Source organism: Rhinichthys klamathensis, unplaced genomic scaffold, assembly GCF_029890125.1.
Source record: "Rhinichthys klamathensis goyatoka isolate OS25496 unplaced genomic scaffold, OSU_Roscu_1.1 h1tg000165l_1, whole genome shotgun sequence".
Taxonomy (NCBI): domain Eukaryota; kingdom Metazoa; phylum Chordata; class Actinopteri; order Cypriniformes; family Leuciscidae; genus Rhinichthys; species Rhinichthys klamathensis.
In genome coordinates this window covers 1,301,605-1,326,863 of record NW_026606697.1, presented here as the reverse complement: position 1 = coordinate 1,326,863, position 25,259 = coordinate 1,301,605, and the positions used below count along the sequence as shown (strand labels likewise).

Here is a 25,259-nt window from a genome sequence, read left to right as displayed (position 1 = left end):
TTGAGAAATAAAACACATATGTGACAGTAAATTAATTGGATCCGTACATTAGCTCTTAAATGGACTGCTTCGTCCTGTTGCTGTCTGTGTTTTTAGTGTTTATCAAACAACAAACGACAAAGAACAACCGCTCTTGACTGAATAACATTTGTAACTTTAATATGGATTAATTACGTTGCATAGCTGATAAAAAATATTTATTGTACATTTTCTCAAGTCACCAGCCATTGGCTGGTGTGGCAAAATGTTAGCTTTAGGCCTTGCTTCAGCTGCTTATTATAACTTGTTCTTATGATTGCTTTTACAATTACTGCATCATTCCATTTATATTTATTTATATACCTTTTTTACTAGGAGGGTTGAAAGAAACTTCTCTGTGCGATTAAATTAATGGGAATGTAAGTGAAAAACCTTTGGGGGCATAAAGGTAATTAGTGGATTATAGTGGAAGTGGTCCTGCATCCAGAGCAAGAATACTTGACCGAACTTACCTCTTGAAATGCTTTACAGAATTAAAAATTAACAAGCAATAATACAAACCTGATTGCTCAATTGCAGTCGAAAATAGCTTGTTGGTCTAACTTAATAAAACACATTTCCGGATAGTTGAATAGATTGATTTGAACTTAAACTAGAAGTACTGATACTGTATGTAAAATTCATCTTAATTCAGTGAGATCACACCAATTTAATTTGATGGATTCTGTGAGCGTTGCCTGAACATAATTCACTCTTGTTAATCCAACCAGTTCTGTTGCTGGTCAAATTGGTGCCCTATGCAGAATTTCTGTGTTCAATATGTTCAGGTATTTCCCTTTACTAAAAAATACATTGAATAGCACTTAATTTCAAAATGTACTCTCCTAATCCAGTCCTATGCAAAACATGCTGGGAATTAGAAATCCATTGCCCGGTTTCAATGCAACAAAAAAAGTTAATTTAACATTTTACAAATTTAATTCCATTTGACGTAATAAAATTGAGTGCAAAAAATTGTTGCTTTAGCTCATTTTAATTAAGTAAACTGAGCAAACAGCTAAAATCATTTGTACTCAGAGAAGTAATTTGCTGTTAAGTGTTTTTGCACACAGTTCGACCATGTTAAATGTCCACTTTGTGGCACGCAAATAGCACAAGATATTCAGAAATATATGTAACAAATTAATATATGTATTATTCATTTTTAGATAAGGGTTTTCATAGTGCAAGGGTCTGTGAAAAAGGGTTTCTCTATATAAATAAATATACATTTTATATTTTTCTATGCATTAATGGGAATGGTATTATAAATACTGATACAGAACTTAATTATGTTTGTTGTTTTTAATGATGTGTGTTATTATTACTGAAAAAAATAAAAGAAGGCACAAATCACTTGCCCACCAAGTGCTCTTATTATAAAGTAGGGTAAAACGGGGCTAAAGGCAAACCCCAAGAATAAATGTGCTTTTCACTACTCCCATGATTGGAGAAAAAATACATATTTTATTGAAGATTGATGGAGCAACAGGTTTTGTTTGAACATAAATCCTAAAAGTGGTCTGTTAGTTTTTTTGTTTTGTTTTTTTGTTTTTTAATCTTATAAATGTATGAGGTGGCAAGGTGGGCCTTTGTTCTATTACCCAACACAAGTGTCAAAAGGCACAAATTATTGATACAAAGCATATTTCATTTTTGTTCAATAAATATATTGTCATTAACATATGTTCATTTTAAAAATTCATTAATTAAAACAAAATATTTTTTTTCAAAAAAGTAAAGTTTTTGCAGCATTGAATGAGATCCCATAATAATTTAATATAGCCTACTGTAGTAACAAATAAATATTTTATTATAATATATGAAATTATTAATATCATATTTTTAAATGGTTTGTTATAAATATAGGTGGACACCCACCTTTATATATGATATTTGCCATCTGAATCTAACCATGTCATTTCAGCAGATGGAAAATGTATTTATATGAAGTTCCTAAACGTAAATTAGGGAGGAGCGAGCCCATCCAATCTTTCAATCAACAAACAGAGTATATAAGCAGCCGCTTACCTCTCCCTAGTATCAGCTGTTCCAGTATGCATTACTGCCGCAAGGAATAATGTCCGACATCACGGAAATCCAGCTCTTTCCTTCAGACGACGAACTGTCAAGCCTTCCTGGGACACAGCCAGTCACACCCCGCGTGAGATCGAATCTTACGGATCATCTTCATGAGCGTTCTGATCGAGAAATCCAGCGCTCATATAAACCACGTTCCAAAAGGCAACGCTCTCCTCTATCTTCAAGATCGCCAGTTTTAACTGAGCCTCGTCCATCTTCTCTCCATTCTTCCGCTGCTAATACACCGATTCCACCCATTTAAAAATGTTCAGTCAACAGCCTACGTCAAGTCCTCTCCAGCTCCGGAATCCATTTCTCCTGCAGATCAGCAAAAGCTCAACTCTACGATCTTTACATCAGTTCTTACAGTTCCAGCATTCCATCAAACACTTCAGCATCTTATAAAAGCAAGACTCGCACCTCTTCTACCTCCGTTTCTCTCCCGGTTCGGCGTTCTGAACCCACACAATCCCAACGCGCCGATCCAAAGCCCGCCGGCGCCGCCGCGCAATAGCATCCAGCTGCAGCTCACACTTCCTTGTCCGCCGGTATTTCCACCCGGCCAGCAACAGCGGCCGCAAAAAACAGTTCCGCTTCTTCTCCAGCTCTCACAAACTTCATGCAGTCAGCCCCACTCCCCAGGCAAGAACCAAACTCACAAACACATTCCTCCGACTTCCCTCTGCTTCTCCAGTTCTCTCTAAACTTCTTTATAATAACCCTTGTGCCAGGTCACCCTCGCACACCGTTACATTTTCTCTCACCCTCAAACCAACCTACTCAAAGAGCGGATCCTAGCGCGAGGTTGCCTTCGCTAGCCATCTTCCCTCTTTCCTTCCATTCCAATTCGCCTCACCCCTTTTTCCCCTTCTATCTTCCAATTGTCTCCTAATATTCTTTCCAGTTCACATCAGAGCGTGAGGTTGCCTCAGCAAAGGATTTCTACACTTTTCCACACAAAACCTCCCCTTCCTCTCACTTCAGGCCATGCCAGCCATCTTGGACACCAGCAGTGTTCTTCTTCTTCTTCGTCTTTTACTGGCGACTTGCAACCAATTGGAGCATTATTGCCACCTACTGTATCTTATTTACTTTTGCTTAAATCCTTAGGTTTAGTCCAGTTTGTTGTAGATAAGATGATATGATTTTAAGCACCATCTTTCTGGATTTATTTGAGAAGATATTTGTAATGTTCATTTGTTTGATTCCTTCATGTTCCAGTCCATTCCTTAAATCCATTCTTTGATTTGAGTATTTAATACACTCAAACAGCACATGTTCCACAGTTTCCACCAGCAGTGTTGGGGAGTAACGGAATATATGTACTGGCGTTACGTATTCAGAATACAAATTATGTGTAGGCCCATCTATATTCCGTTACAGTTACAATTTAAATAGTTGGTATTTAGAATACAGTTACATTGTTGAAATCATTGGATTACATTACGATACTTCTGTTTCACGAGTTTAGTGACTCTCTAAATAAATTAAGGCAACTCAGCATTTCCCAGAAGCCCCAATGTGAAAACGAAAAATGCGCGGTTTGCGTGATCAGTCACAATGAGTCGGAAGAGGAGCAGCGGGAGCTAGAATAGAGATGTAGCCGGAACTACAACAGAGACGGGGCAAGAATGCATTTCGATCTCGGAAATTCAAACAGCATTTCACTTTAAAGAAAGAGAAGGGAGAACGAAATATAGCCTAACTGTGCAGTGCAACCTCTGCTTGCCAGCAACCAACCTCATTTCAGCGTCCAAAGCAAGGGGGTAATCCATCAGCCGGAAGTTGAAGCTGCCTCCGGGGGCCGCCATTGTAGCTGGCTATCACCTGCTGTTAGCATCCCATTGACTCCCATTCATTTTGGCGTCACTTTGACAGCGAATAACTTTACATCTGAGGCGTCCAAAGACTCCATTTGTCCATTATTTATTTCTAAAGAAACACGACAATGTATAAAAGACTCCATTACTTTGTATCTTACACGTTATGGCCCCGTAGAAGCCATTCTTGTAAAAATAGGCTAACGATTGCGTCATAACCACGGGACGCTCTGTCGTACAGTAGAGAAATTACCGTGTAGACAGAAGGAGAAGCTCGTAGGCAATCGTTTACTGTCTATGAGGCAATCGGGTGGACATGGAGGCATAAAGTCAAGGGAGAAGCCCATAGATAGAGAGTTCATAAAAGCAACGGGACAAATATTTCAACAACAGATTTGTTTCAGATTTCAATTCAGATTTGTCCCGGCACAGCTACTAGAAGGTCAGATTTGTCCCGGCACAGCTACTAGAAGGTCAGCTCGTCGTCAAGCTCAGTTTGAGCCTGCGCCGTGCGCTTGGCTATCAGGAAGTGAGTGCCCATGTTGGGCTTCAACTCTCTCCGTTGAAATCAACGGGGTCGCTGTGTCCATTTCTTTTACTGTCTATGGTCCAAAGACTCCACCTCCAACCTGAAGAAGCATCTTAAAGTACAATCCGCTTGCCAGCCCATTCACTCTCAACAGCAGTCCATCTTCCAGCTCCTAACAATGCAATCGCCATGGAACCACTACCAGTCCCAGCCCATCTCCGTTCCCTAATTCTATCAGGTGCAACTATCGATCTTCCTTCTCTACTGACTTTCGTCCCTCTCAATGAATCCCACCGCTCGTTTGACTTAAATCGTTGATCTTACAAATTCTGTACAACCTTCAAAACGAGTTCTCTCACTTTCAGAATTTTGCGTTGCTTTTGCCAGATACACAGAAGTAATTTGCTCTTCATTTCCAGCCAGACGCAAGGAATTAAATGACTACCTCTCTACCATAGCAGAGCTCAGTCTCTCTTTCGGAGGTAGTAATTTTTATACATACCATAAGCTTTTTCCAGCTAAATCCTAAATGCGCCGCCCGCGTCACACCCTGGAACCAGTGTCCTTACTGGGAGCCTTGGACCTCGAACTATATAACAGAGTCTTCTTAGGCGTTCGAAGCCCTTCTTGCGCCATCTGCAGGTCTATCATTCATTCTACTTCAGAATGTCCCCAAACCAACTCAGATCTTCCGAACCATCCAGCTCCTTTCCAAGAAAAATCCACTTGATATGTCCCTCAATCAAGGAATGACCGTAACCAGATTTCTACCTCAGTTCCAGGCAGACAAGTGTGCAACAGCTTTAATTCATCACGTTGCAACAGACAACGATGCCACTTCCTCCATGTCTGTAATTTCTGTGGCGGAGCTCACGCCCGTTCTATGTGCCCTGTGCGGCGCTCCTTTAGCTAACTTTAACCGTCGACATTCTTAGCGTCTGCCTAACCACTCTCCGCTCAGGTCTTGTTCTCCTAACAAAACAAGAGCCCCAGACGCCATGTTCAATTTGGCTTTCTTCCGATCACCAAATCAAAATGCTAGGTCGATGGTCGTCCCTCGCCTTCGAAACATACGTTCGTTCAGATCTGCATAACATTAGGCAAGCACAGCAAACACTAGCATCCCTCTAAGTCTGGACCGCTTCTCCCTACTATTTTGCATCTCCCCGCTTACCTAGCCCCGCAGGGCGTGTATTCATCTGGATGCAGTGAGAGCTCTCCCTTTTCAGATGTGCGTGACCTACCACTCCTGGAGTGGGGTCTCCCATCTGAATCGCCGTGTGGGCTCTTCCGTTCAGAAGCATCATAGGCTCTCCCGTTCGACTTGCTGTGTGGGCTCTCCCGTTTTGATCGCCGAGTGAACTCCCTATTTATACATATGGGGGGGCTCTCTCCTTCGAAACGCTGCGGGAGCTCTCCCGGTCGAATTGCAGTGTGAGCTTTCCGTTCGGGCGCCGTGGGGGCTCTCCCTTTCCGAATCGCTGTGTGATCCTTCATGTTTTTAACCATGGAGGCTCTCCCGTTCGGATCGCAGTGTGGGCCCTCCTATCCGAATAAATCAGGACTGGAGGTACCAAGGATCGTACGTCCCTCGAACGCGACGGGCCATTGTGTCTTTATGTGATCTCCGCCCCCTGCGTCAGAAGGATGGTAGTTCTGCTTTTCCTTTGTATACCGTAGGCTCCCTCTTGCTGCGTAGGGAGTTTCGCTTCAGACACCGGTGGCCCGTTCGCCTTTAGGGACGAGGACCTTCTTCCCCATTTGTGACATCTGGAAGCCCCATGTTCTCTAACTCCATGGAGCTCCATGTCTTGGATGTGGCAGGGCGTTCTCCAACCTCGTACTCAAACCTCCAGTCCCAAGATACTCCCGCAGGAGTCATTTCTGAAAGTCACTGCCGCAGCAGTGCAGCGGTGAGATGTACCCCAGTCAAATTTCCACAAGCCCATGTCGTTTCACTCCACAACGAACGCAGGCACACTCTTTAAAACACAGCTCCCGCCGGAGCTCCACTCATAGCCCCACATGGTGGGCATAGTAGGGAGACGCAGTTCCAGCCAGGAGCCCCTTTAAACATATCACTGCCGCAGCAGTGTCCATCCATGCTCCATACAGCTTTCAATTTCCACTCTTTTGGGGGGTAACATACTTTAAGCTTATAGGCATCCCGTATTTGATCACGTTATTCTAACTTGCTGTCCCAAATATTTATTCAACACTTTTGGGGGGTATATCAGAGCTCGAGTTGAAGCTGCTTCATCGAGCCCCTCTCCAGCGGACAGCAAGCCAAATAAGTTTAACCTAATATCTTAAAGATTTTATGGGCAAACGAACTCGTTAAATGAAGTTCCTAAACGTAAATTAGGGAGGAGCGAGCCCATCCAATCTTTCAATCAACAAACAGAGTATATAAGCAGCCGCTTACCTCTCCCTAGTATCAGCTGTTCCAGTATCCCTCCACCTCCCCAAACTCCACCTTCATCTTAGGTACCTTGCCCTTTAATTAACAGGTCCTACATTTAGCCACTGGGGGGTATATCAGAGCTCGAGTTGAAGCTGCTTCATCGAGCCCCTCTCCAGCGGACAGCAAGCCAAATAAGTTTAACCTAATATCTTAAAGATTTTATGGGCAAACGAACTCGTTAATATCATGTTAATTATTGTGATGTAGCTATTGTGATGTAGATGTGATTTTGAGCTATAAAAATACACGGATTGCGATTGAAAAAAAAATTGGGGTCACATACGTCTAGAAGGTCCAACACATTGAAAGTTTCTGGGATACTGATAATAACTACACTGAACAAAATTATAAACGCAACACTTTTGTTTTTGCCCCCATTTTTCATGAGCTGAACTCAAAGATCTAAGACCTTTTCTATGTACACAAAAGGCCCATTTCTCTCAAATATTGTTCACAAATCTGTCTAAATCTGTGTTAGTGAGCACTTCTCCTTTGCCGAGATAATCCATCCACCTCACAGGTGTGGCATACGTTCAGTGTAGGATTAACAGCCAATACCTGTGTTTTCAATTGAAGCACTGTGTTATAGGCTACTACCGGTCACATTTGTGACCGTTAACGAATTTACACGTCTTACGAGCAAAATATGCAGGAGTATAATTCTCAAAATATATCAGTGTAGACCTTTTAAAGAATATATGTACAAAATATGATAGTTCTATCTGTTAATTAAGATGTTTTACATACTACTTTTTGTAGTAGTCTGAGGAAGACATTTTCTTCTAGATGTGACCGGTGGGATTAAACGGGTTAATTACCTTGAACAAAACTTGAAAAATCCTTAACTCTTTCCCCGCCATTGACGGAATTTTCCGTGTTTTCACTGCTTTACGGTAGGGGGCGCTATGACACATCTTCTAAAAGAGTAGGCCACTGAATATCCTAATCAAAACACAGGCGAAAACAAGCAGAAACAAGCGCTAGCATATTATGTGACCATATGTAAAATAACACGATCATGAACATTAAACAGCATATAAATCAAAACTGCCTGAAGTTACCGAATGAAATGTCGACCCAGTGTGAGGTACAGAACTGAGAAGCTTTGGGGGTGTTGATGGACTCTTTTTTTTCCAGCTTTTTGGTCAAAATGTTTTTTTTTTTTTGTTTTTTGTTTTTAATGAAACTTACCCACATTCAAGTGTTGATTAAAAAAGCATGCAAGAAGTAATAAAACTGAATGTTTCTTTTGATACACGTTCAGACATTCAACAAACTAAATATTCTGGGGGCCATGAAACTTTTGTTAAAGCTGCAGTCCATAACTTTTTTGAGTTAAAAATTATCCAAAATAAATTTTTGAGAAAGTACATAACCAGCCAGTGTTCTTTCCTTAGCTCGATTCAAAACGGTAAGCTTGTAATAATATCTTTGATTATGTCCATGTCTTTGCGTCATTACGTCACATCTGTACACATAAAGAAGAGTCTCAGCTAGTATAGGCTATATTGAGTCATTACGTCACATCTGTACACATAAAGAAGAGTCTCGGCTAGTATAGGCTATATTGAGTCATTACGTCACATCTGTACACATAAAGAAGAGTCTCGGCTAGTATAGGCTATATTGAGTCATTACGTCACATCTGTACACATAAAGAAGGAGTCTCGGCTAGAAGGCTATATTGAGTCATTACGTCACATCTGTACACATAAAGAAGGAGTCTCGGCTAGAAGGCTATATTGCGAGTGAGGATGTTGGAGGTGGAGATTTATAGCCTTTTCTCACAGCACTTGATATAATTTAACTTGAACTTTGATGGCGGATCCAGAAAAGTTCAAACGACAATCACCAGTGATGACTGAAGATTCACCCGTTGTAAAATGCAAAAGACTTCGTTCGGACTTCGGAGTGGTACAGAAAAAAAGAGACTGCAACCGGACCCATACGAAAACAAGGATAAATATCTGAAGAGCTTTAAATGTAGTCACGCAATGCTGATGTTGTTAACTTTAACAATTTGATAACAAAGTATCATTTGTACGGTTTGATGTGATATGATAAGCGATCGTTAGATTTAATTAGCGCGATTTACTGCAATGCTTTTTTCCCCTTAGTTCGTCAGAACAAAAGTGGATGTTACTTGTTCAGATGACATTTCCTGGTGAAAATTATTATGTTGGTCATACTTCCAAAAAGTAGAATCTGTGATTCCGAATGCCAGTATCCACACCGGCGTGGTGACTGACAGCCGCACACTCTCCTCAAAACATTGGATTCATCCGCGCTGTGCCGTGCCGAGGCACACGTAAAGTTGATAATTCCGCGAATAACTGCAATTGCAGATTTCGAACAGAGATGGCGACAACGAGGAAAAACTGCGGACTGCAGCTTTAAAATTATAAAAAAATGCTGGCGCTGACTGGCAACTTTTTTCAAAAATGCTGGTGGGGAAAGAGTTAACAAGACCTTTGTCTCAAAATATAGTCTATAATTTTATTGATTCTATTTGCTACATGAATCTAACATTTAAAAAAATATATATATTAAATTTGCCTATTAGATAAATTTAGAGCAGAAAGAACTTTGCTTTGCTGTCCGCGATCGCGACAATTTCCATGTTCATCGTCAAAAGCGGTTGTTAAGAAAATGGTTTAAAAGAGAAGAATTTAGTCAAATGCACCTTTTACCCCGGTGTGCCTTTAGTTCCGTTGTACCTTATATTATTAATTTTGTATGATATAAACTATGTTGTAATAATACAAATTATTAATTAACTTTAACTAGCTTATATATTATATACACAAATGTTTAAAATTTTAGAGTAATAGTGTAGTCATGAAAACTATGAAATAACAAATGGAAGCATTGGTATTTCATAGTGATCATAAAATGTAATCTTATATTTGAGCTTTTCCTTTACCTACATACATTTTAGTTGTCTATTTGTGTGTATATTTATAATGCAAGTCATATAATATAAATATTTGTTGTTTTCTTTATTTTATAATCCAAATTACGGTGACGTAATGGGCGCTCGGTTTTGTCCTCGTTCCAATCGCGGTGACGTCATCGGCGTTCGTGAAATTGACGGGCCACCTGTCGGTGGAATGGACCTCGCCTTTAAGAAGCTCCTGCAGGATGAAAACTGGAGCTGTTCACAGCACATGGTGCTGAACCAAGCCGAGCACGCCGAGACATTATCGAGAGCGAAGACACAGAACGGCACAGAAACACTGTTTATGCCGGAGAACATGTGAACAGTTTGAAGAGCCACTCCTGGGAAGCGGAATCCATGGAGCAAGACGTCGTTTTCACAGTGTGTAACGTTAGCTTTCACATGTTCTCAGTTTAATAGCCATGTTGATAAAATGTCATCTGTGTGTGTTGGCGTGGGAGTGAGTGCCACAGACATCACTGGACGAAGCAACAGGTAGCTTCAATCGTTTATTTCATTTTTTCAGGCTTGATTATTATTATTATTTTTCTATGAATGTTGTCAGGAGAAACTGTGGAATATTTCACGGCACGGGGGGGGGGGGGGGGTGGGTGGGGGGGGGGGGGACTAAATCGAGAGCTAAGGCTCAACGTTATTTCTTCTTCCTCCTGTTTTTATTTTATTTTATTTTCATTTTTCATTTTGGTAACTTTTCAATGTAAGTGTTTGAGTCTTTTAGACCTGTTGATTACAAATGTGTGTTTAAGATATCCACGTTTATTTTCATCCTGTCAACGCCTGTTACTCCCATTGCACATATTGAGTGATTCTGTCCTTTTGTGTATTTATATGATACAAAGATTGAATTTTGACATCAATTATTATTATTATTATTATTTTTACTTGTGCTAGTGTTTTGATTTTGATGGTTTGCAATCATTTGCATACGATTATTTCTTAATTTTCCCCGTTGCGTTGTATAGTTTTTGTGTACAGACTTTGTGCATGAACAGCATCATTTTAAACTGGATTTTGCTTTATTTCTGAGCTCTAGGTTAAAAATGCCAGTTTTGCTTCTGAAGGCCCCTTAGTGATTTTTAATTTGTAGGATATTTAAGCTGAGAGAATCTGAGTTATATTTCTGAACAGTTATGGAAGTGGGCTCTATAACTGTACTCAAGGTCAATGTCCAACAATAGATCAAACCTAATAACAACATATGCAATTTTAAAAATTCAACATTTTCTAATTTATAAGATTTTTTTTATATAAAATATAAGATGTCTGTGTCATGCAAATGACCTGTTCGGATTAGATTGCACTGCTCTATTTAAACAACACAAAATATGTTAGGCTATTATCATAGCTTGCAAATTCGTCAAATACACAATCTGGACAAAATTGCCTACTTATATATTTTTTTGTTTAAAATCTATTTTTACCCATGCAAATCGATTAAAATAATCGTATGACTTCACTATGTGCATGCATACCCTCATGCATTACCATCAAATGTTGTGCTGTATATTTTTTTGCATGCAATTCAGCCAGCGTGGCAGCAATTGGACAGATAAGTGATTATAAAATAGCTGGGTTCACACATTGGCATGAATGTACACACAACTTTGAAGAGGACCTGCTTTTGAAGGAGAAGGCCTTTTGAAGCCCCACATGGCCTTAGAAAAAAAAAGATCAAAACTTGATAGAATGTGCACAAACAGGGACACATTTGATGTGCCATTACAATCAGGCCTGTAGGAGAACCCAAGCTTGTCGTACAGTCCCTACAGGCAGCAGGGAGCAAGGACAGTATTTGATCTAGTGTTTCATAGACCCAGGTGGTGCTGGCAGTACTGACTTCTTTTGTAATAAAAACATGTCATGCTTACAAGGGCATGTAATGAATGCTATAAGTCCTTGGTGCCTTGCACTAGTATCTGTTATTTGATTAAAATGCCAACATTCCAAATGAATCGTCATTAAAAGGTTCTCTATAGAGCCTTAAAGGGATAGTTCACCCAAAAATGAAAATTCAAAAAGGGATGACACTTACTCTCAAAGATATTTTAAGATATTTTAAAGAATGTTAGTAATCAAACAGTTGACAGCCATTGACTTCCATAGTAGGAAAAAAAAATCGATGGAAGTCGGTGGCTACCGTCACCTGTCTGGTTACCAACATTCTTTCAAATATATATTATTTTGTGTTCGACAGAAGAAATAAACTCACAACAACTTGAGGGTGAGTAAATGATGACAGAATTTTCATTTTTGGGCGAACTATCCCTTTAAAGGTTTCTGTTAGGCACTTCATATAGAACCTTTTAGGGGTTCACATAATGGGATCACAGATTTAGTTTTATGTCATTAAATTTGATCAAAGCTTGTAAATATACTCTCTCATTAGAATAGTATTATGCAATTATTTAAGTCATTTTAAAAATTGAGTTGATATTCTATATAGAACCAATTGAACCATTTTTTTTCCCCTAAGAGTGTATAGGCTCAATTTTGGTGGCGTTTGTAATCTGATGACATAAGATGGACCGGTCAATTTACTGCCATGTCTGATTTGCCCCTTCCTGAGTTTCATCTCTGTGTTAAAGGCAAATGAAAAACGATGCTAGATAAACAGGGTTAGAATGCTCAATAAGGTTAACTTTGCAAAATTGTCATATAATGTGATCATGCTGGTGTCACAGGGTTTATTTCAGGGTCAGATCTGGCGTGTTACACAGCAAGCGGCCTTAATGAGGACCAATGTCATAAGAACTCCCTGCTCCACTCCAGTCTTGTAGCAAACGTGACACCCGGATGAGGAGAACCGTTCCCACCTCTCCTCAATCAGATGAAGGTATAAAATATGACTCATGCAGTACGACTCAAAAACCAGCGCGTTTGTAGAATTCACCTGGCGGGAAAAAGGAGGAAATCATGAGATACAAAGCTGAAACATATACATACATTGCTTTGTTGTAATTCAGTCGAACGAAATAATTGCTATGAAACAGATGCTGAGGAAGAACACAGCATCTGTTCTTTTTGCTTTTTATAGACATCATTTGATACATGATATGTTTGGAATGATTGTATGCAATTCATATCTGTTTGTTGAAAGCATAACCAAATACATAATGTTTTATGTATAAGTACTGTTAAAATAAGCATTGCATGACAAATATTAAAGTTTACAAGTTAAACAGTGATCTTATCCTCAATATTTCCCATTTATGAACATTCACGGGATCTGTTCAGGTAGTGGTAACTGGGAAGGCAAATAACCTTGTATGATTTATCAAAATCACGAAATTATATCCGACTGCAAATGTGATATCTCATTTGTTTGTGTCGGAGTGTACTTAAAAAAATCAGTCTACTGTTATAAAATTATAATTTTCAGATGGTTACATGGATCTGTCAGTCAGAACAGAATATTGCATTATTGATAAGCACATTAAAGGCCTGTTTACAGCAAGGACGATAAATATATTAGCGTCCACACCAGCCAACGATAACACTGTTTCTTCTAAGCGTACGCCTCAGCTTTCTTGTCTACCACTTTAAATGCTCAAGCCCTTACAGCGGAACGGATTGTGATTGGCTGTCGATGTTTATATCTTTTATCAGCTGTTCTGAAAGTGATTCCAACGATATTGTTTCTGTGTCGCTATCGTTATAGTTGTGGTGTGGACTCTGCTATTCTTTTATATTTAAAACGATTTCAATTACAATATATTTTTGTTATCGTTATAGTTGGTGTGAATGGGCCTTAACATTATGACAAACAATATGTTGGAGAATATAAAAATGATTTTCTTTTATTGATCTAATCTGTGTTGTTTGCATCCATAACATTACAAACACAGAAAGGTCAGCATTTAAATTAGTAAACTTGTTTAGCATTTTGCCAACAAGGGTATAGATGTTTGTTCTTATTATATTCACTAATTATGAGGTTTTATTGCATGGTCAACCTCTGATTAGTTTCCCTATCGAGCTCTGATAACCTTGTGTTAAAACAAATAACCAAACAACACCTTACAGCCATGTTATTGGTGTATATCTGAGTGTGACTGTGTTTCTCTGTTTGTGAAGGAACAGCCTGGGGTGGGTAGGTAGGGGGGAAAAGAATAAAAAATGTCTTATTTTTTGCTAGGCATTTCAGTTCAGCGCTTAGGAGGAGGAAATTAATCAAATTAAGAGGAATAAAAACGAATATTAGACCTTCCTGTCGCACTCTGAGTAACAAGCTTGCTTGATGAGGCATCATAATTAAATTACTGCAGACACTGCTTCACCTTACAGACATAGGATTGTTGTAGTAATTTATCTGAGACATATGCCTTTGTGTAGAATTTGTGTAGAAAATGTGTAGAATTCAGTTCACATCTAAGAAAACTTAAAATATACAAAAAATATTATTTCCTATTGCTGAATTAACCTAAATACATTAATTTATACCAACATAATTCATTTCTATGGGTTAAATCAAGTAAAAAAAAAACCCAGCTCAATGCAGGTTACCACTTTTTACAATGCATGTTTGTCTAATAGGCAAAAAAAAAATGTCATTGAAATGAATATAACATGTTTTCCCATATTCATGTTGCATCTTTTATATCACAAAAATACAATACAAATCAAATGGTAACTATAAAAAAAAATCAACTTGCACAGCATCGAAACTTCTCTGAAAAATATGATCTGTGAATGTCCTCCCTATTCTTACATCTGTCAGTCACCGGAACATAAGTGGCTATAGAGAGTTGTATTCTCCACACAAAACTGACTAATTAGGTTCTTCTTTTGGAAAGTGTAGTCCGGTTGTTTATTTCAACAGTGGGCACAATTTCTCAGAACAATATTTCTGTTGTTCACATTGTTTGCCCCCTCGTTTCAGAGTGGATGTGAAAATGGTTCGTGAGTGGCAAGTCAAGCAAGTTGCACAAGTGATTATTATGACCATTTGTGTCCATTCAAACCACACAAGGACACACTAACCATACACCCACTTTTACCCAAAATGCTTCAGTGGAAATTGTACAAAATGTAAGACCCTCTTTGCAACTAGAGAACATGATTTCTTAAGATTTTAATAATGCATTACTATTCAACCATTATATCCGCCAAGAGGTTGATTGGAAAGCCCGCCGTAAAAGAGACCTTTTTCATGAGGCGAGACCTTTAGTAAATGCCTGAATGCATGCGGATGTGCAGAATGGTTTATAAGGATCTGTCTTTGGTTACAATCTCAACTATTATGACAGTCTGTGTCACCCCAGTGCGATGTATGTACAATGTTCTGTACAAATGGATGGTGTTCCTCCAATAGAGCTTTTTTTTCTTTTTTTTAAAATCCTAAAGGCAAGTCAAAGTTATTCAGCATAATTGTTTAGAGAGAGGCAGTGAATGTTTTATGAGGGCAGGTCCTGTGCATCCACATTTAAACTGGTAGCCAACATTGAAATGTAATAAAGGATATGGACAGCAGAGACTGCGTCTGGAAAGGGCATGAGGATTCAATGGCTTGACATTATTAACTCCAGACATTATTTCTGAAGGTGTCTTCAAGTCACTTGATATTAAACGAGGGTTTTATTGCCTTTCTGGTCTTTTTTCTTTCTTTCTTTGAATCTGAAACGTTTCAAATCCATGATTAACTGTTCTGGTACTATTTATTTATATATTATTTGTTAGTCATAGTATTCATCCTTACAAATTTCAACTGCTGTCATTAAAAGCTTTTATTTGAATTCGTATATGCATGTTTTTGTTGCAGCGAGAGATCAACATTTGACATCAACATTAAACTGAGAGTAACCAACAAATGCATGGTACATATTGTAATCACATTAATTCTGCTGTATTTCACATTCACATATTTTGGTCACCATGGAAGACTAGTGATTTTGTTGTTGTGACATCACCAGTACTGACAACAAGTCACAGTCTGCCTCAGTGACCAGAATCCACTCACCGTGAACTTCATCTGCCTTCGACTGACAGATCATCACTTTACAGCTAAGATGACATTGATCAGTGATGCTGGCATTGTGCCTATAAGAGGCAAGAGGTTAAAAATGCTAAATTTATTCTGTTCCATTTAGTAGAACATTTGTAAAAACTGGCATCCTAATTACTGTTTTTACTTTACAAAATGTGATATCCACTATACAGTAGTCCACTCACTCTTATTGTGTGTATACAGTGTGCTGTGTTTTCCAAATAAATCAATAAAAGAAAAAAAAATATGTCTCTTTTTTACCCATTTTCTTAATGACTAATAAAAACAATTGCATGCAAATACATACAAAAAATGGATTGCTATTTTTTTATTGCTATTGACTTTTTACAGTTAGGAAAATAGTTACAGAAACAGTTGCCACATAGGGAATAAAAAGTAAAGCAAAAAGTCTAATTACACAAACAATGTGCTTTTGCTCACTGTTCAAAACCCTCTTAAATTAGCCGTCTTATTTCTGTGAATTCTGTCTAATGAACTAATTTTTTAATTTTCAATTGATTGGTGTCTAATTGGGTGAAAATAAAATCACATTGGCATAGATTTAGAGTTAACTAAATAATCAAGACAGATTTCAACTGAAAGGTTGAATCCAGGGCAAGAGTATTTTTCAGGGAAAGGCAGTTACATTTTAAATGTTATACATGTAAGTAATTACATAGCCTACATATTTGCTGGACAAAACAATATTTTTTTGCTTTTTTGCAATATTCATGCTTTCAATTTGGCTGATGACAGGTTCTTTTGACAACTTACCCTTAGTGTGGGAAATGTGTTCAATTGATTGTTTATATATATATATATATATATATATATAGAGAGAGAGAGAGAGAGAGAGAGAGAGAGAGAGAGAGAGAGATCTTTTATATAGCCTATCTCCACAGTAGCTAATGTTTTTTCGTCAAGACTTGGTTTTAAGGTTCGTTCCTCTGACAAAACTGACTTTCAAATATAAACAGAGTTGGCTAAACTGTGACAACTAGCCCCAGTATCCCCTATAAGCATATACAGGCTGGTTCCAAACAAAATCATCAATTTAATATTGTTTTTATTATCCCTATTACATGCAAACACAATGGTACTTTTCACAAAGAACCGCAATAAGTCAGATTTTACTCAGGCATTTGGGGAGCCGACTGAATGACATCACTACTGCGCTCGTCATGGGCTGGTCTGGATCCAGGGAATGGGCTCTGGGAATAGGAATGGGATGTGCCCTGAGGACTCAGATCGATGGACTCGGAAACAACAGTAAGTTAGAAAGTTATGAAAAACCACTAAAAACTTTACATTACAGTAGCAGCTTGCGTGCGTGCGTGCACGCGCTATATGTGTTGTAGGCAAATCCACGCGTGCATGTTTTGAGCTTTGTTTTCAGTGTGTGCTGTGTGTGTTAAAGAGATTTTAACTTTTAATACATTTGCTAGCGGCTAGGCTAATCTGACTTTAGGGAAAAAGTTAAACACATTTCTCTGCATAGTTATGAACTCGCTGATTTTTTTTCTCCATATATCGTCATTGTCATTTGTTTTGCTGGAGACGTGTTAGGAAATACTTTTATTTGCTGTTGCATGTTTTTGGTTCGATCCAAATGAAACTTTTCTCAACTAGTTTGGGATACGAACACTGAAAGTTGTTTGTTTATGGTTTATTGTTTCGTATGTATATCGTGATTATTTCATGATTGTAGTTTATTGTCTTTTTGTTGTTTTAATTTATCAGAGTTAGGGATTTTTGTTTCATAGATTGTGATTGTCTGCATAGTTGTTTTTCACAATTGGTTTATCATGTTGTGAACTTGTGACAGATCAGTATGTTAGCCTACTTCAATTACAAAAGATACACTTTAACAAAAAAAACATAAAAAAAAAAACATTACTAAATTATACGTAAGCACACCATTCCATCAGCTAAACCATGTCCTTTTAATGTTTGTTTGCATTAACTCAAAAATTCTAATATGTTTTTTAAATATTGCTTGTTTGATATGCATTTTAAATAATTAAATCCCAGATATGTTTATAAAGAGTAGTTGACATGTAAAATATTTTGACATCTACACCCTAATGTATATATATAGACATCTACACCCTAATATATATATATATATATATATATATATATATATATATATATATATACATGTATGTATGTATAATCAATAATCTGTTTATTTTCAATCAGCTCTAGTGTTGTGTAGAAATTTAGAAATTGTAGTAGAATAGAAATGTTGCTTGATATATATATATATATATATATTACTTTTAATTTAAAGTGACCTTGAACAATCTAAAAATAAAAATGATTATTGCGTCATTCCATGTCAAATAAAAAATATATATATTTTGATAATATTTTTTCTAAAGAAAGGTAAGCATTAATTAATAACAGCCAACATTTTATATGTCAGTATATTTACTGAGTAATCCACTATTTTGTAGAGGGGGTCAAAATTAAATCCCGATTTTTAAATTAAATCCCGGAGGTCGATTAGTAAATTCTGTGGTCTTCTTTAGCAATCCTTTCATTAAATGCCAATAGAGACTCACCCACCCTTAAAGTTTGCATGCCTGTAACTCAAGATGTATTAAATATATAATATCATTTTATAATTTTTTTGACAAATCTTTCTGTTAGTATATTAATTGTAAAGGGCCTACATGTTTCAATTCCAGAGATATTGGGAGTTTTAAAGATATCTCAATATCCTTTTAGATTCTGGTTCTCAACAAACTTTTCTTTTGGCATCTTCATTTTTAAGACCCGGTAGGCTATATGGTCCATTGCCAGAGATATAAGGATCTCAATGCAGTTCCAAGTCCAAATTGTTGAACTTTAGCCATTTTCAATGGTCGAAAAGCAAGTATGGGCAACTTTCAAACAGCTGATACTCATTGTATTGAAATAGGAATGTCTGATGGACATATAATGTTAAGAGTAATGTCTCTGCTTTACTTCTATCAAAACAATGCATTGAACATACCAATTTGAACAATATTTCAGTGCCAAAAATACTGAAATGGTCAAGTTGAGGAACAGTAACTTGCTCTCAATAGTTTATTCATAGGATTCTATATTTGAATCAGTTTCAGGGAAATCTGGAAGAAGGGATTTTGTTCATTTCAACTGATTCTGGTGCTACCAAGAGTTAATAGACCTGGGGAGAGCAACAACAATGCCTGAAGAGGCATGAAACCTAGGTCTATTAACTTGAGTTATCTATCTTTAATACTTCTTAAGTTACAATTGGTTTTTGACCACTAAAAAATGAAGATATGAAAAGAAAAGTTTGTTAAGAACCAGAAATCTAAAAACATATTGAGAAATATTTATTACTTTTTAAATTAAAGGCATGCCAGCTTTGGGGGAAAAAACTGTCTCAATTGGTATTTTAATGCGACAAAGATTGCTAAAGACAAAATAATTTACTAATAGACCTACTAATCTAATCTCTGTGTAAAAATAAAATAATGTTGAGCCATCTTTCTAAAGTCATTTTTACCCCCTGTAACTTGGCTTTAAATTTTACGTAAAAATTCTGACCCCCCTCTACAAAATAGTGATTTACTCCAATTATTTATATATGGTATTTAATTTTTTGGCTTTTATCATAACTATTTATGTTAGTCTTTCTTCAGAAAAAAAATAACAAAAATAAAAAATTTGAGCTCTGGTTGAGTTGACATGGAATGACCCTATTATTATTGACTTAGAGGTTAATTGAAAGGTCTTTGTCAAAGATGTTTGTCCCTTTACTCTGTTAATCCATATTTCTTATTTAATTCAGTGCCTAAAGGAAGCGGTATCCCACAGAAGTAATGAGAGCCTGCTAATCATCTCAGAAATGTCTCCCAAAGGAGTTGGCCAAAGTAAGGTAGAGGAAACCGCTGTACAGGTGGCCGTCCGGGTGCGTCCCCTGCTTCCCAAAGAGATTTTGCACAACCATGAGAGTTGCATCACTGCAGATCCAGAGGAGAAGAGGGTCACCCTGGGCAATGGCCGCCACTTCCACTGTGACTTTGTGTTTGAGGATAGCTCTACGCAGGAGGATGTGTATACAGACTGTGTTCAACCTCTAATCGAGGCCTTCTTTAATGGTTTCAATGCCACGGTTTTTGCCTATGGGCAGACCGGCTCGGGCAAAACCTACACCATTGGAGAAGCCAACATTTGTAAGTCTTTTATATGGAAGTGAAGTCATATTTATTTACATAGTGCTTGTACAGATTGTTTCAAAGCAGCTTCGCATTAATAAACAGTAAAATAATAGTGTTAATGATGTAAAATTCATCAATATAGCCTATAGAAGTACAATGTTTTTATTTTATTGGAGGTATATTGAGTATTGTGACAGCTAATGTGTTGAGTAAACAGATCAAAAGCATGCTTAAGTTCAATTCCTTACAGCATATTATCATAAATGTGCTTCATCTAGATCAGACATGATTCACATTAAAGGCTAGGAAAGGCTTTGTCTGACTTGTTAAAATGCTTCCACGAGTTTGCACGTTCGTGCTGCCAGCAACACCTCCCCCGGTTCAGTTGCCACCGCTCCACTGGCAATCTGAGATCTTGCGTTTTAGCATTCTGCCTCAGAGTTATTCATTAACCTTCTGTTGGTTTTTTGGCCGCAGCTGCTTTTAGGGATGACGAGCAGGGCATCATTCCCAGAGCTGTGGCTGAGATCTTCAAACTGCTGGATGAGAATGACCTCGTTGACTTCTCTGTTCGAGTGTCGTACATGGAGGTTTACAAAGAGGTCTTCAGAGACCTTTTGGAAGTTGAGACGGCCAGTAAAGACATACATATTCGAGAGGATGAAAGGGGCAACATAGGTAAGTTTGCGTGGAAAACTGATGCAAGAAGTGGAATAAGTAGGGATGACGTGCAAAACTATATTACAGTTCAAAAGTTTGGGTTTGGTTAAAGTCTTTTATGCTCACCAATGCTGCATTTATTTGACCAAAAATACAGTAAAGAACGTAATACTTTGAGACAAATCTGATTTTTCATCAGCCATTTCTCCAGTCTCCAGTGTTACATGATCCTTCACAAATATGCTGATTTGCTGCTCAAGAAGCATTTTCTTATTATTATCTATGTTGAAAATTATTTTAATAGAAAAAATTTCTAATTATAATGATAGTTTTGTGGAGTCTGTAATACATTTTTTCAGGATTTTTTGATAAATAGAAAGTTCAGAAGAACATTTGAAATATAATTTTTTGTACATTAAAAATGTCTTTACTGTCACTTTTGATCGATTTAATGCATTTATTTAATTACATTTTTTATTGAGCCCAAACTTTCGAATGCTAGTGTACATATTCTCAAAATCAACTACTTTGTGGGTTCCCTGTAAAGCTAGTTGACTGACTAAATTATTTTATTAAATAATAAAAATAACCTCCATATAAAAAATTAAAGAATTATTATTGTTTAAAATGCATATTTATAAATTATATATTTCTGTAACATTTCTAATAATTATTGTTGTTTTTTTTTATTTCAATTTTATTAGATTAATTATAGCATGTCATAAAACTTGAAATCATGTCAGCTGCCCATATGTCGACAAAGACCCCTCAAAATCATTAGAGCATCCGTTTATTATTATTTTTACTTTTGGGATGCTTCTCCTTTGTTAAAATGCTTCATTTTCTGTTTCTGTTTTTTATGTACTTAAAGTATAGTTCTCCCAAAATATTTTTACATTTTGTCATCATTTACTCACCAACATTCTTTAAAATATCTTCTTTGTGTTCAATAGAGGAAAGAAACTCATACAGGTTTGAAACAACTTGAGGGTGAGTAAATTATGACAAAATAATTTTTTTTGGGTGAAATTCCTTTATGGTGCATCCCGATTCGCGTACTTATTCGCTATTCTTTGCCATTTTGTAGTAGAAATAGTGCAAGTTATTTGTTCACACTGAAAATTCCAAAAGAAAAAGTGTACTTTAAATACCCAGATGATGCATTTATTTAACAGAAAAACGAAGTGTGGAATTTGACACTTCATGCACTCGACTGTCACAGCTTTATTTACGTAGCGGAGGGGGAGGGGCAATGACAAAATAACCTTATAAAGTTCATACACTACACTGTTGAGTAAGTAGTGCATAAGTACATAGTGTATAGTGTGTCATTTGGGACACAACTTTAGTGTTTTGTGTTGTCACTCTTCAAAACTGCCCATTTAGACTAGTTGACTAATCAGGAAATTTTAGATTGCTGAAGTGTTTTTCACCAATACGTGACTGTTCAGAAAAAGAAAGACACCTTTTGTGTATTCCCACAGTGCTTTGTGGTGTGAAGGAATGTGAAGTGGAGGGACTTGATGAGGTGCTGAGTCTCTTAGAGTCAGGAAAGACGGCCCGTCACACAGGGGCCACCCAGATGAACCCCCACTCCAGTCGCTCTCACACCATCTTCACGGTGCTCATGGAACAGAGGCGTGGAGGTTCTCGAGCAGCATCCGGGACTGTGCAGATCCTCTCTTCCAAATTCCATTTTGTGGACCTGGCTGGATCAGAGCGAATCCTCAAAACCGGCAACACCGGTGAACGGCTCAAGGAGAGCATTCAGATCAACAGTGGACTTCTCGCTCTCGGAAATGTTATCGGAGCGCTTGGGGACCCCAAAAGAAAAGGCACTCATATTCCATACAGGGATTCCAAAATCACCAGGTACAAATAATTTTACTGTTTTTTTTTATGGGTCCTATTTAATCCAAACTGTCTACTTTTACTTTAGATAGAACCGACTGTGTTTATGTCATTTTTTGTGTGTATTTGACAGTTTGTACAGTAGGCCTATGTTGAGATGGAGGCGCCAGAACTGCAAATGATAGAATAGCCTACACTGTAGCAGATAGGACGATATTTCTTTAAAAGCAGTACATATGTCGAAACGAAACGCAAAGTGGAACCGGGACCTCATCGCTTTCACATGATACCACAAACGAACCGTACTCAGACTTTTTTTTACAGTCTATGATCAGACCACCTCCTGAAGTGGTCTGAGGACAGTTTGCTTTTTGGTCCCTTTTGGGGGGTCTGAGATCACTTGGTTTTGTTCACATATACACGCTGAACGCTCCGAGAGCGTTTGGAGGGTTCAAACGAACTAGGTGTGAAAACACCCTAAAGGATCACGTGACACTAAAGACTGGAGTAATGATGCTGAAAATTCAGCTTTGACATCACAATAATAAATTACATTTTAAAATGTTAAAATTTTTCTTTTAAATAGTATTGTTACTGTATTGTATTTGATCAAGTAAATTAAGCCTTGGTGAGCATAAGAGACTTCTTTAAAAAAAAAACATTTAAAAAAAATCTTAAACACCACAAAGTTTTAAACGGTAGTGTGTAAGCTGTTGTTAGTTTGTAGTAAGAGAATCCTATTTTATTACTGACCACACTGAGATCACTTGTTGCTCACCTTCTTTAACTCTGATTGAAATGCTTTCAGTGGTATTTTTGTAGGGATGGGTTTTGGAAAGAGGGCATGTGTAACATCGCCTTTATGTAAGTTTAACAGTTTTAACTTGTTGTCAGGATCTTAAAGGATTCTCTTGGAGGCAACGCCAAAACCCTCATGATTGCCTGCATAAGCCCTTCCTCCTCAGACTTTGATGAGAGCCTAAATACACTCAACTATGCCAAGCGGGCTCGTAACATCCAGAACCGGGCCACGGTCAACTGCCGGGGGGAACCTGACCGCGTCGAGGGCCTTGAACTCCAGATCAAAGCGCTAAGACGAGCTCTTGAAAACCGCCAGCGCTCTGAAACCCGTATCATCGCTCGTTCCGACCCCGATAAGAGACTTCGGCCCTTTGAGCTTTTGGACGTGAGAAAGCTGCAAGCAGAGAGCGCCCACTACCGGACGTGCACAGACTCGGCCTACAGGCTTTTGACGGAGCTGCAGGGGGAAGGAACTCTGAACGCAGGTCAGCTCCTGCGGGTGAAAGAGTGGCTTTGTGCCGTTGAGGAGGAACGCAGCGGCCTGACCTCGGCGTCGGGGCTGGACAGTGGCATTGAGAGCAGCTCTACTGAGGACAGCACTGCGCTAAAAAGGGGGCGGGCAGCATTGAACAACCAGGTTGGCTGCAGGCACATCCATTTTCAAATATGAATATTTTATATTTAACAATTCATCATAAAAAGGCAATTATGCATCTTGTCAGGTCATTATTTCTCAAGCATTAATTTCAGATATGGTCGCATGATGTAAACTATGTGATTATCTGCGTAATTCTCACAGCAGTGGGATTTATTTATGCCAAAGGATCCTGACCATGTCAAAGAGGATTGGAACGGAGACCGAGAGGACTACATTTCCCAGCTGCAAGCCCAGATACAGCAACTAGAACAAGAAAACACTGATTTTCTAGCTGCTCTGGAAGATGCCATGGAACAGTACAAACAACAGGTGAGGGGATTCTCTGCGCTTTTAGTTGTGCTTTTGAATGATTTTGAAGATTTAATTGTGCTATGTTCCAGCTATATTCCCGAGTTGGAAATTAATAAATTCTTAAAAGTCTTGGAAAAATCTTTGTTTCTATAGTAAATAAAAATTAATATAATTATCCTCTTCTCTAAAATATGTATTTGGCTTAGTATTGCTCTCGATTGACCCTTTTCACATACAGTGATGTTTCCAAAGTTATGACCATCATAAATCTAGCAAAGTTTTTTTTTTATAATTTAATTTAAAAATACTATACACTACTGTTCAAAAGTTTGGGGTCAGTAAGATTTATCTGTTCACCAAGGCTGTGAAATATTATTACAATTTATAATAACTGTTTTCTATTGTAATATATTTAAAAATGTAATGTATACCTGCGATGACAAAGCTGAATTTTCAGCATCATTACTCCAGTCTTTAGTGTCACATGATCCTTCAGAAATCGTTCTAATATGCTGATTTGCTGCTCAAGAAACATTTCTTATTATAAGAATAAACAGTTTTTCTGCTTAATATTTGTGTGGAAACCATGATAGTTTTTTATATAACCTGTGCATTAAATTACCAAACATTATTTAACACTGCCTTAAGGGTGTTTGTTTGGTCACTGTAATTTTGCCAAGTAAGACATGTTCCTGGATCAACATCTTTTGTTTATCCTGAAACAATATTCCTGTCCAAAAACATAGTCCTAACCCTACCCATAATGTACTAACATCCCTTAAATCAGAAAGAAATGATAGGTGAAAAAGAATGGTGTAGAAGCCCCTAACCCTTATTATAAGCCTAGACTTGACATGGAACTGTTAACCTATCCCTCAAACCTGATTGGATGATTGGAATATTGTTCCAGGATTAACAAGGCCGCCTTTCTGTCTGTCCGTCTGTCTGTCTGTCACAATGCACTTAAT

The 25,259-nt window shown here is 37.7% G+C and overlaps 1 protein-coding gene across 2 annotated transcripts in view; it reads left to right on the top strand.

Annotated features, from left to right (window-relative positions):
* The first annotated feature begins 17,000 nt into the window (after positions 1-17,000).
* Positions 17,001-25,259, top strand: part of kif7 (kinesin family member 7) — a 32,465-nt gene continuing 24,206 nt past the window's right edge. The window contains exons 1-6 of one of the 2 annotated variants that reach the window (XM_056259163.1): positions 17,001-17,124; positions 19,661-20,045; positions 20,508-20,708; positions 22,175-22,562; positions 23,436-23,979; positions 24,142-24,309. In XM_056259163.1, the coding sequence (XP_056115138.1) occupies positions 17,107-17,124; positions 19,661-20,045; positions 20,508-20,708; positions 22,175-22,562; positions 23,436-23,979; positions 24,142-24,309 (1,704 nt within the window). In that variant the 5' untranslated portion in view covers positions 17,001-17,106. The remainder of the gene's footprint in view (positions 17,125-19,660; positions 20,046-20,507; positions 20,709-22,174; positions 22,563-23,435; positions 23,980-24,141; positions 24,310-25,259) is intronic. The other variant, XM_056259164.1, reaches the window with a different exon arrangement.